A 14,164-nucleotide genomic window follows, 5' to 3' on the forward strand; every position below is an offset into this window, starting at 1 on the left:
TATCATGACACAGCAGAAAATCCACAACAAGGATTTTCAGCATTTTCAGCTATAGTCTCCTCTAAGAACCTGAGTTCATCACAAAACCACCCAAAAGAAAGACCAATAATCAATCATTCTGTGCTCTAACCACTCCAAAGCAGCGGTTCTCATAGTGGGGACCTTGTGGATAGAGTCCCACCACCAGACCACAGCTCAATATGTCCCAGCGGTAATATTCAGTTTTGTTATAAACAACTTTTGCCTCAGGTGGGATCTGTGTTTGGGTATTTTCAAATGTATTTCATTAAAAACTCTGTGATGTGAGTTTGCATGTGCGCATGTAGGATATGTTTTTGCCAAACGAGAAAATAAAAGGAGACACAGAGGGTGTAGTCGTTGCATTAGCCTGGAAAGCTGATAGTAAAAAATGGGGAAGAAATCAAGTGAAAACTTGTTTAAAAAGGAGTTTCTCAAAAACCCCATTGATCCAGGTGACGGCTTGTCATTATGAGTACATTATGACCTTGTATGGACCATGATCATGCCTAAATATAGTTCTGTTTTGAATTTGTTACTGTCTGAACTGTCAAATTCAGATGGGAAAGAAGCTCTATATTCCATAATCCCCTGGACAATACTGGGAAAAGGTTACTTTGAGCTTGATATTGTGCTGAGGCAGATGGTTCACTATGATGAGATACTACAGTGTCATTAGGTGGTGGTTGGCTGCAATTTGTGTGACATTATGCCACTAAAAGTGTAACCTTTGTGGGATGAGATGGCTAATTGGCTATTAGAGGCCACTCTTCCATTATTCTGGCTGTTTCTGCTGTGCCTCATTTTGTGTAGTCCTTAAGGTTATTTCAAGATTAGTTGTTCTTCATATGTGCGAGTGTTTTTCTGTGTCCAAACCAAGTGTATCTCTTTCTCTTTGATGAAAAAAAAAATACTATAATTAATATAATTTTAACATCATTTTTTACTACTAGAAATTGATGCAATTGGAGACTGTATGATACCTTTCAAACAATAATATCTAATCTCACCCTTGGTATCATCTCTCATACAGTGCAGACAGAAAGAGTAACTATTCTTTTCATTTCCTAGATAATATTTGGGGTGCTATGGAGGGAAATGCTCTAGACTGACTTTTAACAGCAGACTGTGCCAATTACACACAGAAACATTTCAAACACTCAAACACTGTCTCTGAGAAAATCAGTGTGGAGAGAGAGAGATGTTGGATTACAGCAATGTCTGCATTAAAAAGAAGTATGATACAGTACCTCAAAACAAATATGTAACCAGATATCCAGACATAACCTTGTCTCAGATTGGGCTTGAGACTTCAAAGTTTTAACAGAAAGCCTGCATTTTAAACTTGGGACTTGGAATTTGAAAGAAATGTGACAACAAGGCGAGGAGGGTCTAATAAGACACTAGTGAGCTATTGCATGGTAATTGTACGATCCAGTGTTTTTGGAGCTTGACCCACACTATAGGCTAAAAGTCGAGATATATCAGCCTCTGCAACTTCATTTTGACCTTTGTTTAAACAAAATCTGTCTCTTATGAGTCCTCCAACTTAATAAAATGGAGTGCCCCTTTATCTGATTCTTACAGATTAACAGGTATTAATTTAAGAGAATAAAATAAAAACAAAAATAGCTTTATTGTCGTCTTATTAATGATGCATTTTTGGTTTATCCATTTACATCTGAAAGGGCTTTAGTGGACTGAGGTTTATTCAACTGAAACAAAACACTAAAACTGGAGTTGTAGGGTTTTTATATGACAACACAAGTAGGAAACACAATGTTTTTTAAATGTATTGTTAATAGTTCTGTGTTGAATGAAGAAAAAAGTTCTTGGAAAAATATCAGAAATCCTCCTTTATGTGTCATCCGACTGGAGGGATGTGTCGAGGGCTTGTTTGATTGACAGTAGCTGGCAGACAAAGTAAGTAAACTGCTGATGCTATAAGTCATTCATAGACAGTGTGTAGCTAATAGGGATTTTGAAGTGCAAAGACCAAACCAACATCTAACGGGTCCGAAGTTACATTTGCAGGTATGTTTATATTCTGTTTAATATGCTGCAGCTCAGCAGTGAATTAGCTACCTAGCCTGCTAACTGATGTTAGCAATACACTTTTCCCAGGCAAATGTTTGTTTTGTGGCTAGTTCAGGTGCAGGACAAGATGTGTGTTCATATTTGTAAGTTAGATAAGAAGGAGACTTAAGAGGGAAACCTAATGTGGGTTGTTGTCTGTGGTCTGTGGCTCTTCTGTTGTGTAGCAGGATGCTATCAGGCTCGGTGTAACCGTGTGCTCTGACTATGAGCAAATGACACATTACTGCTTTATACAAGATTTGATTCCATTATTTCACTGAATTAATGAAAGACAAGGGGGTACAATCATCAAATCAAAGAATTTCCCTTGGTTTCTGATTTTATTTACAGAGCAGGTATGCTGTAGCAGACAAAAAATCCAGTTTAATCTCAGTTGGACTTTAAATGACAAAAATAAAGCCTACTACTGCATCACTGACATTATCACATCTGTCTCTTTAAACCTTGTGACCTTTAACTGTCAGCTGGCCTCCTTTTTTACAACCTGTGAAACTGTACTGCACACATACTGTCCTCAACCCTTTGAGGTGAGCTTTTTATGTGTACTTAGGGCATTTCATCTCTATTTAAATGTACAGCAGAGACTGTACAAGAAACAAAGACAGCGTTACAGAGAGCACTACATGAGACTGAACTCCCTAATAAAAACCATGCCTAATATACAGATGTTTACCTCACTGCTGGCTGGCTTGATCTGAACCTTTAATCCGTTTAATTTGTCGACTATATCCTGGCCTAATTCCAAGCAATTGCAATTTAGCACTTGACATGGTAGTCTATAATTGGGAACACAAACTGAAATGTTCCCCTTGCCTTCTTCAGATAACACCATACTTTCATCAGTAAGTTTTAGTCCATTTTTAAACTCCTTACTATGCACATTTCCCAGCCAGTGAGCATGACATTTTGTATTAGGTAAACCCTGATCCAGCTCTTCCTTGAAAATCAAGAGCTAAGTGAGTTAAACTTGGATCTGCCAATCATGTTTGCTACCTGTACAGGTAGAGAGGCTGCTGCGATGATGAAGGAACAACTCGTTTCAAAGAAATCTCACTATAGAGAAAGCTGTTCTACGAAAAACAGGACCAGACCAAGAGCTCCCCCCTCCTTCTCCCTCCCTCCCTCCCTCCCTCCTCAACCGTCTCCTATCGCTTTCACAAAGTCAACCAATTGAAACAGCGAGGGAGCGAGGGAGAGAGAAAGAGAGAGAGAGATGGCTGAGGGAAGGGAGAAGAAAAGAGAAAGACAGTTCTAGTTATGTCCAGAGGGATCAGTGGGCTGTCTGAATATGTCTCCTTCCTCCTACTGCCACAAACCTTTCTCCCATAATATCCAGCTTGGTATGAATGACACACATGGACACATACACACAAAAATAACTCTTGACAGACAAATACACTGCACTGCACTCAGTCTCACTGCTATTACACTGTGCCGGGCCTTGATGTGTCCTGGACCTGGATGTCTGCAGTGTAGACCCAGGCTCTAATCTGCTTAATAATAGATGCTGCTGATGAGACAAGGAGTGTATGATTAATCGTCTACTATACAGCTTAACCAGAGGAGTATTCCACGGCTTTGAATAGCAAACAAGCGGCTAGGAGCATAACACATCGGCAAGAGCTGTGACATACAGTACATTCAAGCTGACAGTAAAATATTCAAACATAATATGAAAAGAAATTCTATTTTTTATGATATTTTCATAATACTTCTGTACTTTAAAATTATTTTACTTCGTTTTTTAAATGCTTGGCCTAGTCTTAATCTATGCCTTAGAAATGTAAGAGAGTCACTCGTTGGACCTGGATCTTAAAGGGTAGGTTCACAGTTTTTCAAGTCTGTCTTAAAACAATTATCAGGTGCCCATATGAACATTAAAAGAGGTTTTTCTCCCTGTAATCATTCAGGCCATTAGAAGATCCCCTCTAAATGCGCTTACAATGTAAGTGATGGGGGACAAAATTCACAGTCCTCATTTTGAGCAAAAATGTATTTAAAAGTTTATCTGAAGATAATATGAGGCTTCAGCCATCTGAATTAATCAAATAAAATGGATATCTTTCACAGTTATCATTTTTTTTGTTTTGTTGTTTGTTGTGTCTCGACGAACAGTGTTTTCCTACTCTGCTACAATGAAAGGATTGTAACAAAAAGAGGGAATTAAAGGACCAGTGTGTAGAATTTAGTGGCATCTAGCAGTGAGGTTGCAGATTGCAATCGACTGAATACCCCTTTCCCTGCCCCTCCCCTTCCAGGCGTGTAAGAGAACCTACAGTGGCCGTGAAACTCACAGAAAACACTAAAGGCCCTCTCTGGAGCCAGTGTTTGGTAGATATAAAGGCTCATTCTAAGATAATGAAAACACATCGATTCTTAATTTCATGGGATTATACACTAATTATATCATACTTAATGGCCAGCATGAACAGGTGGAATGATTACAGCAAGACAAAATGTTCAATGTTCATTTGGGCACCTGACTGTTGTTTTAGGAGAGACTTGAAAAATTGTGAACCTGTCCTTTAAGACAAGGCTGCTATTGGGGTTACAAGGATGATACATGCAGGATGATACAGATGTAACACTGCAGTCAGGTTGAGTTAATCCCTGTATAACAACCTGAATCCATCACATAGACCTTTTCACAGCAGATATTTTGACTTGTCATAGTGGGAAAAAACACAGGTGTTACTAATAACATTAACAATTGTCTCAGTAAGCCATGACAGTATGACAGTGATCCAGTGAGCAGTGGGGATTTTATAATTCACACCTGTGCTTTTCCTTCACGTCAAAATGCCTTCTGTGAAAAAGGCCTCTTGAGAGTCAGGTTGTTTTTGGTGTTACCAATCAAAATATAACCAAAGCCACTAAGAGGACAAACACCTGATCTTCGACAACATATGTAAAATAACATTTCTCAAGACTGTGGAGAAATGAGCAGTGCTGGTGAGTCTAACAGCCTCTGATCTGCTAATGCAATATTATGTGACTACATCACTACTTTTCTTATCAGTGCAATACACCATATCTAATTAAATGATTCTTATCGGTTATTTTTAGGCTTAATCTTTCAAGTGCTGTGTGTTACAGTACAGTAATAACAGGCGATGAATCATGAGTGTTGCTTGTCTTTTGACAGTTCAATTGTAGCTATATAATAACTGTATTTGCTAGTTAACACCAGATGGCATTTAGGAAGATGATATATAGTCTGGACTAGTGCTTAGCTTTTTGTGTGATAACCTCTTACAATCAAGCAGTCTGCTTGCAACCCTCTCTCACAGGTTCAATTATGTCTAAGAGTTGTGAGCCTTTTAAGTAAAAAGTGTTTTTTCCTTCCTGTAAACTGCTCAGATTGTTTTATTTGAATTGAACTTAAGTTAAACTTACCAGTCTTTCACAAGAAATTAGTAACTATTAAAGAAAAATCAGAAAACAAAATCAAAATTTGAGTAGCAATATGATTTTTTTTCTTCTTTATCGTATCATTAATCAACTCATGACCCCTCCGATTTATCTTGGGTCCCCTTGGTGGGGTCCCAACCTGTAGGTTGAGAACCGCTGGTCTAGACAGAGTTAAACCTAGCTTGTTCGGAGACAAATATAACATTGAAAATATAAAACAGCTGACATTAGGCTACATATGCAAACTATAAGGTCATATATTAAACATAATGAGGTTAAAAAGTAATTTAGCTGTGTGTACATGTAATTCTTAATGTTTATTGTTTAAATTAATCTACGTTGTGTCCATCTGCTTTTCCCTGTGTTGTTTCCCATCCTGTATCAATTACACTGCGTATGAACTGAGCCTTCATTTCTTGAATTTCTCTCCACCTGCATATCAGGCACTCTATCTGTCTCAATTTTATGTTGTATCTCTATCTCTGCATGTCTGTGTGAGTCCTGCTCGCTTGCCTAGCTGGTCTATGTGCCTCCCTGTCTGTGGCCAGATGGATGTGGGGGTGTGCAGACTGATGAGCCAGCTACAGTGACAAACCCTGCTAATGCAGACACCAGAGGAGGCTCTGATACAGGCTCTATCAGGTAATACAGCAGCAGAGAGCCCAGCCACACACAGAAAGAGGGAGTAGGGCATCAACACAGCACACTGAGCTCTTGGCATTGCCAGAAAGATCAATGGTTTGTTTGAATGTGTCTCCCTCCTTCTAGAGTGCCAACCTCTACCCCGCAATATCCGGCTTTGTGAGAATGGGACAGATGGACACACACAGAGACAGAGGCAAGCACACACGTACATCAAAAAGACCCTTCGTAAGGCCTGGCTAGCCAGACAGACATCTGACACTGGAGTCCCCCCCTTCTACCCCCACTCCCATCCCCAACCCCAATCCCCTTTCCTCATTGACCCTCCCACCCTCCTCATCCAGCTTCTTTTGTTTCACACAAAACCTGGAGGCCGGCCGACTCCACAGAGCACTGCAGTGAGGTGCACACAGGGCAGAACTAGGCTCCATACGTAATCTTCACATATATGGGCATTAGTATACATTATTATTCATATTCACACTGTATTGTAATGTATTGTAATTATTTATATGATTCATGGTTTTATAACTGCAGTGTTTCACTCTGATATTTTGAGACATATTTTGTGTTATTTGAGAGAGAGAACTTTCATCTCATTGAGGTTTTTGTCCGGTTAAATAAAGTCCAAACTAACTAAATATGTAAAAATGTCTTTTTTTCATTACCTAGTCCTGTGAGGAACGACATCTCATTCTGCCATATGTGTTGGAATAACAGTTAAATAAACTTGAACTGTTCTTTCACCGATGTCAGTTTCGATTCAGTCAGAATAAAGGCAGCATACAGCAATTGTAGCAACAGTAAATCACACATAGTATAATTGCTATTATCAGTTGTAATACTAGCAGTAGTAGTATTAGCTGTTGGAATTGCAGTAGTGGCAACAGTAATGGTACGTCATAAAACATAATTTTGCTCTTATACAAAGGAAAGTGTCAATCCAAATGTGGATAAACGTGTTAAAGAAAATGATTTATTATGACTGGATTCAACACAACATGCAGTTGATTCTCCATCAGCCTAATGATAAACAGATGGAATACAGCATGTGCCTTTATCCTCAATTACATAAGTTGTATATTAGACTTATGACATGTTTTTTGGTTTTCCTTGGATACCTAACCCATCATTTATGGCCATTGAATAAATTGCTAAACTGAGAGTATTCTGTGCATCTGCTGTTTTATAATAAAGCAAAATGTATCCTATTAACTCTTTGTGATATATCATTTCACAATTAAAGCCCATATTTTACAGTAAACAGGCTATGAAATTTTTAGATATGGTATATATCACTCAAAAATGGCCTTTTACCACTGGAATATACTATTGTGTGTTAATATACATGTGCATTTATCTAAAATATTGTGGGAATTCATATATATCTCAACTGAATGTCTATCAATACTTTTTGATACTTTGCACATCTAAAACATACCTCTAAGTCTAGTCTTAACTGTATGCAATAATATTAATTTCCTTATAGGAATGTGCACAGGACTCAATTGCACGTAATATTAGAATAACAGGAATAATATTACACAATACGATATTTTACACAACCCCTATGGTACTAGAACGTGTCCATATTTTTTCTACATGCTATAGCCCAGTGTAACAATTTAGGTGGGGTCTGGAAACCACTGGGAGCTCTGGAGGGGATTCCAGGGGGTGCATAGCATGATTGTATACTTTCACTATTGTTAGCCATTGTGTTGTCCACTGATGCCTCTCCAGCAACACTATTAACAGTTATAGGTAGCGTTAATGTGTAGGCATCTAACTAAAGCACACTTCAAGTCTGCGTACAATCGCCATTAAAGTTGCCGGAGGCGGTGGGGGACTCTTACCTGAGCTGTCCATGGTGCTGCAGTCTTCCTCTTTCAGCGGGCCTGCCTTCGGTCCAAGGGTGGCCGCTATGGAGCCTCCGAGTGCGCTGCTGCTGCTGCTGCTGCTCCCTCTGCCGACACTGAAGCTATCTCCGCCGCTATCGACCAACTGCAAAGATTCATAGCCATCGTAACTGGTCTTTTTCTTGTAGGCCCCCAGCAAGCTCATAACCGAAGGACACAAAAGAGAAATTAAAGACAAAAGAAGCCCCAAAGACGTGGAAGGCTACGCCGCGCCGTCGCCGCCGCCGCCACCTGCGCTGCTACAACTGCTGCTGGGTGCACCACATGTCCGAGGAGGAGAGGACGACCGCTCTCCTCTGTTTTCTGTGGAAAGAGATATTCTGCCGGGTGGCCTGCTCTCTCTCTCTCTCTCTCTCTCTCTCTCTCTCTCTCTCTCTCTCTCTCTCTCTCTCTCTCTCTCTCTCTCTCTCTCGCCTCCTCCTCCTCTTTTTTTTCTCAGCACCGCATTTTACTACGACACTAGTGCTGCTGCTGCTGTTGCTGCTGCTTCTGGTGGTGCTATCGCTGTAGTCCCCGACTGAGTAAAAGGGAAATCCACCCCAACACTCAGTCCTACTATGTTACTGCTGCATAACTCTTATTAGTGGCTGTGAATACGAGTAGGTATGTATAACCTCCACAAAACTACATGTAAACATGACAAAAAATAAACTCTTCTAGAAATAAACTGTATACTCATTATTGTGCACAACAGGCATTTGAATATATAGGAATATTAAAGAGATGCCGAAGTAAACTAACAAAAATCTATCTATTATTATGATAATATCATTGAAATATGAATATAGTTATCTTTGGTTGGGTATATATCCTCATCAGTGTTGTCATTAACAAATTGGAGTCCAATTCTGGATCAGTCTGAAAGTTCCTAATCTGGGTGGATTTCCTCTTTAAAGGCTCTTAACAAAATGTCTACTGGCTTCTGGTCAGTTTTGACCATCCTGTGTGGGGGTGGTAGATAGCAAATGTTCCATATTACATTTTATTAATTGTTTCCAGAAAATATAACCTACATCGATGAAAACATTCGAAGATTAAAGTAGACTAGGGCTGCAACTATAACGATTATTTTCGTAACTGATCATTTTGTCTATCGTTTTGTTCTAATAAAATAATCTTTTTGTCCATAAAATGTCAGATAATTGTGAGGAATGGCTATCACAGTGTTCCCGGGGTTCAAGTTCACATCATCAAACAGCTTATTCTGCCCGACAAACAGTTCAAAACCCAGAGATATTTAATTATCAGTAGTATAAATCAGAGGAGAGCAGAACTCACATTTAAAAAGGTGGGACCAACACATTTTTGGCTTTAATAGTGACTCAAATTATTAGTTAATCATCAAAATAGTTGTCAATTTTCCATCACTCAACATTAGAGCTGCAATGATTAGTCAATTAATTGATCATCAGAAAATCAATCAGCAACTATTTTGATGATTGTTTTGAGTCCATTTTTAAGGAAAGAAAAAAAAAAGCTAAAATTCTCTGCTTCCAGCTTCTTCAATGTGAATATTTTCTGATTTCTTTAGTCTTCTATGATATTAAACTGAATATCTTTGGGTTGTGGACTGTTGGTCGGGACAAAACAAGACATTTCAGGTTGCATCGTGGACTTTGGAAAACAGTGATTGATATTTTTCACCATTTTCTGACATTTTACAGACCAAACAACCTGTTAGTTTCAGCCCTAATCCAACATAAATAGTTTCAAAAGTAGTCCAAAGTTATTGCTGTCTTTTGCAAGATGGACGCATGATGGATGTAATGGAGGGTGTTTTTTTGTTGTAACAATGACTGTAATAATGTAATATTGATATATAATAATGTGTGTGGTCAGAAGTTTACGAAATGCAGTGTCATCTTTTTAAATAATAAAAGTCATCAGGGGCAAGGTGCAGAGAACTACAAGCAACTCTTGAGATCATTTAAAAAGTTTGTCCTGCTATGACCTGCTTTCCTGATTATAATCAAGGAGCAAATTATGTGTGTGGGCCCAAAATAGAGCAAATTTTTTATTGAGTTCTGCATTAAACTGAAAAAAGACTCCTGGCCCGGTCATAATAGAAGATTGAAATAAGAGGGGTCTTGTAGTCAGCAATGCAAGAAAACAGCACCGTGCCTTGTCAGAAAAAGGAAAATCACCGTGACTCACTCGGTCTCTACTCCACTCCTAGCAGCACTGAATGCTAATTGACTCTTTGTAACACAATTAAAGTTCAACAAAAACCTTTTATGTGTAATTTTATTGTCAATTTTTGTGTTATGACCCTGTCCGTGCTGGGCAAAACACTGACCACTGATGGCATGCTTCCTTCCTTGGCCTTGTCCTCTGGCAGCGGAAACCCTGCGTGGTTCTGAAAAGAGGACATGAGCCTGGGAAACTCTTTTAGGAGAGCAGACGGGAGCTCAAAGCACAGCGGGAACGGAATGTCTGAAAGGGAGGAACGATACCCCCGCCATAACCGGACGCAAAGTGCTGCCGCCCAATTGTTGCAATGGTACTTCCTGTCTAGTTCCTAACAGTGCCTACCAGCATTTACCCCTTGATGCCCTTCTGAGTGTGAATGTTTAGGATACAGCAAGGAAGAGCAGTGCAAGCATCATCATCTCAAAATGAATAGAGATGAAACGATTTGTCAATTAATCAATTAGTTGATCAACAGAAAATTAACAATTTTGTCAATTGATTGTTTTTTTCAAGCAAATACACCAAAATTTTCACCAGTTCCAGCTTCTCAAATGTGACACTTTCAATGCTTTTCTTTGTAACACTGTGCATGATGGTAAACTGAATATATTTGGATTTTACATTGTTGGTCGGACAAAAAAAAGCAATTTAATTATGTCACTTTGGGCTCTGGGAAATTATAATGGTCATTTTTTACTACTTCCTTTTATGGACAAAAGGATTAATCTAATGATCAAGAAAATAACACATAATATGGCATTTATTTTCTTTGTGTTTTCATAAATCATGTTGTATTTAACTTTAGAAACATTGCATTTATAAACAGTAGAGCTACAAATAATGATTATTTTCATTATTGATCAATCTGCTGATTAATCATTTAATCTATGAATTGTTTAAAAAAGCTAGTGAAAAAACTGCCTTCAAAATTTCTCAGAGGCCACAGCGATGTCTTCAATTTGCTTTTTTTGTCTGACTAAGAGCCTAAAATGTTAAAATATTCAATTTATTGTCAAATATGAAAAGGAAAGACAGCAAATTGTCACATATGAGAAGTAGGAACCAGCAAATGTTTGGAATTTTGCTTGAAAAATGACTGAAATGATTAATGGATCATCAAAATAGTTGCTGATTAACTTTCTGTCCATCAACTAATCGATTAATCATTGTAGCTCTACTAAATATTTGACTTTACATTTACAAAAAAAGTTTATAGGAAATATCTTGGCCTCTTTGACCTCTGTCTGTCTCCTATGAACAACATTTATAGGCGTAGTATTATGGATCCTGGTTTTACCCACATTGATGCAACCATTGCATAAATATGGGCTCAAAAAAATTAATGCCCACAATAAAGCTGGAGCAGCACTTGCCTTAGAGACCTGTACTGATAGCATGGTCACTGTAAGAGAGAGAAAGTTTTTATTTGATTGTAATGCTCATCTCTCTGTAGAGCACTTTGACCCACATTAGTTGTCTTTAAATGTGCTCTATAAATAAACGGACTTTTGTCTTTTAAGAATTCCTAAAAAGCCTTTAAATTCAAGGCTCAGTTCCATATTCACTGTTTTATGATATTGCTGTAACATGATACTAACTGTGGCCTCTTATCTTAAAAGAAGCCATATCCCTTATTTCATAGGTTTTTACCATCGCTCTCAAGAACAGATAGAGGATTAATGATTATCCCTACGACAGCTAATGCAGAATCCAGGAATCTGCTGGATCAGCTATAGGACTCACTTGAGGGTGGACTTGAATCTGTGGCAGTAAATCTGCGTGTTTTACATCCTGTAATCCAATGATTCTTCCTCTCTGTAGTAAAAATGGAAACAGTGCAGATACACCTGTGTGTTCATTTAACCATAAAACATATTAAACCCCTGGTGCACCTGCTCTTTCAATGCACTATGATTTACAAATGGCATAATAACACATCCCTTACTCTAGAGCAAAAGGTGAGTCAGTGGCAGAACAGGAAACCACATCAAGCTGTGTTAAACTGCTCACGTGACATGCGTGACGCCGGTGGTGATGTAACGGCGCGCTATTGGACAGAGAGGAGCTGTCCTCTCTCAACATACAGCCAGCCATGAATGATGATGAATATGCTGACTTTGATCATACCTGCGATGTAGATACAAAAAAAATTCAAATATCGTGATACTGGGACAATATTTTATCTCTAACACTTGGCTTCTTAAAATTTGGCCCATAAACATGATTTAATGGAGTCAAATCATGAGACGCCTTTAACGGGTGTCCTGAAATGACGAAATCATCAGCTAACACAGAAAAATCCATCTGAAGTGACAGCCTTCATAGGCTACTGTTCATTCAATCCAGTCCAGCGGATGTAACTTAGGCTGTCATAAGGATAAAGCAACAGCAGCACTGGTTCTCATAGCTACAGAAAAGATAAGATGTCTCATTACACATATGTCCAAAAAAATAAAAAAAATCAACACCCAAAAATAACCCAAATGATGTCATTCATGATGCTGGGGTGCGCATCTCTCCAAATAGAGGCCCAGAGCACAGAGACAGGTTTGTGATTTAATATTAATTTGACTCTTAAGTGAGGACAAACGGAAGGTTTCCCCCTCGAACAGGTGCATGTTGATGATAACATCTCTGTCCACCGAGCAGAGAGATGCACTCCGGGGGGGAAGTGATTTCAGAGGTAACATGATATTATGTAACATCCACAAACATCCACACACATCATGATGCTCTGCCTGCTTTTCACATACAAGAGAGACGCTCAGCCAATTAACAAGTCTTAGCTTATGAATCACATCAAATGAGCAGAAGTACACAATCCAGTATGACTTTACCTTTCAGTGCGCTTTCTACCATTCTCCCGGGAGCGCCGTCTTGTGCCGTGGTGGAGATGCGCTTTGAAACCCGGCTCCGCTCTCGGACACCGACCTTTGATTTGTCATTCGCTGCCAGTCAAAGGTCAAAGCGTCAAACGTCCTGTGACACACAACTGTCCTATAGGAATCACCCGGTAACTCCCAGATAACCTGTCAGTAAAATTACAGAGGTAGCTCTAGGCTACGGCATCATCATATAATCACATTTTTGGCATATGAGCGACAAACAAGTTCCCGCGATAGCGCTTAGTAGATCTGTAGAAGATGTGGCTGAGTGAAAGCGGGCCAGCAGGAGGTACTGTGGATGTTCATGGATCTGTACAGTGGAAACTGCGCCACTCAGCGCATTCTGCATGCTCTGTCACTGTGGCTGAACCAGCCTGGTAAAAACCTGGGGTGGACTTTTGAAACGGACTGACTGTAATCTTCTCATGTAGAAAAATGTGCTGAAGAAAAGCTTTTAATCATATTAGAAACATGCAGTAATCTAGAAGTAACTATACAAGTGACATTAGGAACACGAATAATGTCATAATTATTGTGGCGATTAAAGATATTAAATATCTGGTCACAAAATCACGGCTGAACACGTCTTTAGAGGTCCACACATGATAAAAAGGCGATTAAAACCCTGAAATGCAACACCACTCGTGCTGCGTTTCACTGGTGTAATAATAGCCTACTTTCTTTATTGTGCAACTGGAAATAGTGTTCCTCATCTATAAATCTGTATCATGGTTCGTGTATGCACAAACTACAGCGCTGCACCTTCTCTCCGAGGTAAACACAGCAGATGAGACTGTGTAATCCGTGACAGTGCGGGGCTTTCACACAGGCTCTAATGCACATGGAGTTTGTTTACAGATCTGAGAGGAGGATTAGACAGGAGAGCAGCGTGTTGTTCAGTGCGCATTAAGAAAATCCACCATTGCCTTTGTGTCCAGTGCAAGTTTGCACACCCCTCCTGCCGCTTCCTGTTTTTCTAACATCATATGAAAGCTCAAGGAGCAA

The 14,164-nt window shown here is 39.2% G+C and overlaps 1 protein-coding gene across 3 annotated transcripts in view; it reads right to left on the minus strand.

The window, feature by feature from the left end:
• Positions 1-13,408, minus strand: part of dnajc6 (DnaJ (Hsp40) homolog, subfamily C, member 6) — a 42,622-nt gene extending 29,214 nt beyond the window's left edge. For 2 of the 3 annotated variants that reach the window (XM_042417440.1, XM_042417439.1), the window contains exon 1: positions 8,022-8,391. In XM_042417440.1, coding sequence (XP_042273374.1) covers positions 8,022-8,229 — 208 coding nt within the window. In that variant the 5' untranslated portion in view covers positions 8,230-8,391. Of the gene's footprint in view, positions 1-8,021; positions 8,392-13,111 lie in introns of those variants that run through there. The other variant, XM_042417441.1, reaches the window with a different exon arrangement.
• Positions 13,409-14,164: the final 756 nt, after the last annotated feature.

Source organism: Thunnus maccoyii, chromosome 7, assembly GCF_910596095.1.
Source record: "Thunnus maccoyii chromosome 7, fThuMac1.1, whole genome shotgun sequence".
Classification (NCBI taxonomy): domain Eukaryota; kingdom Metazoa; phylum Chordata; class Actinopteri; order Scombriformes; family Scombridae; genus Thunnus; species Thunnus maccoyii.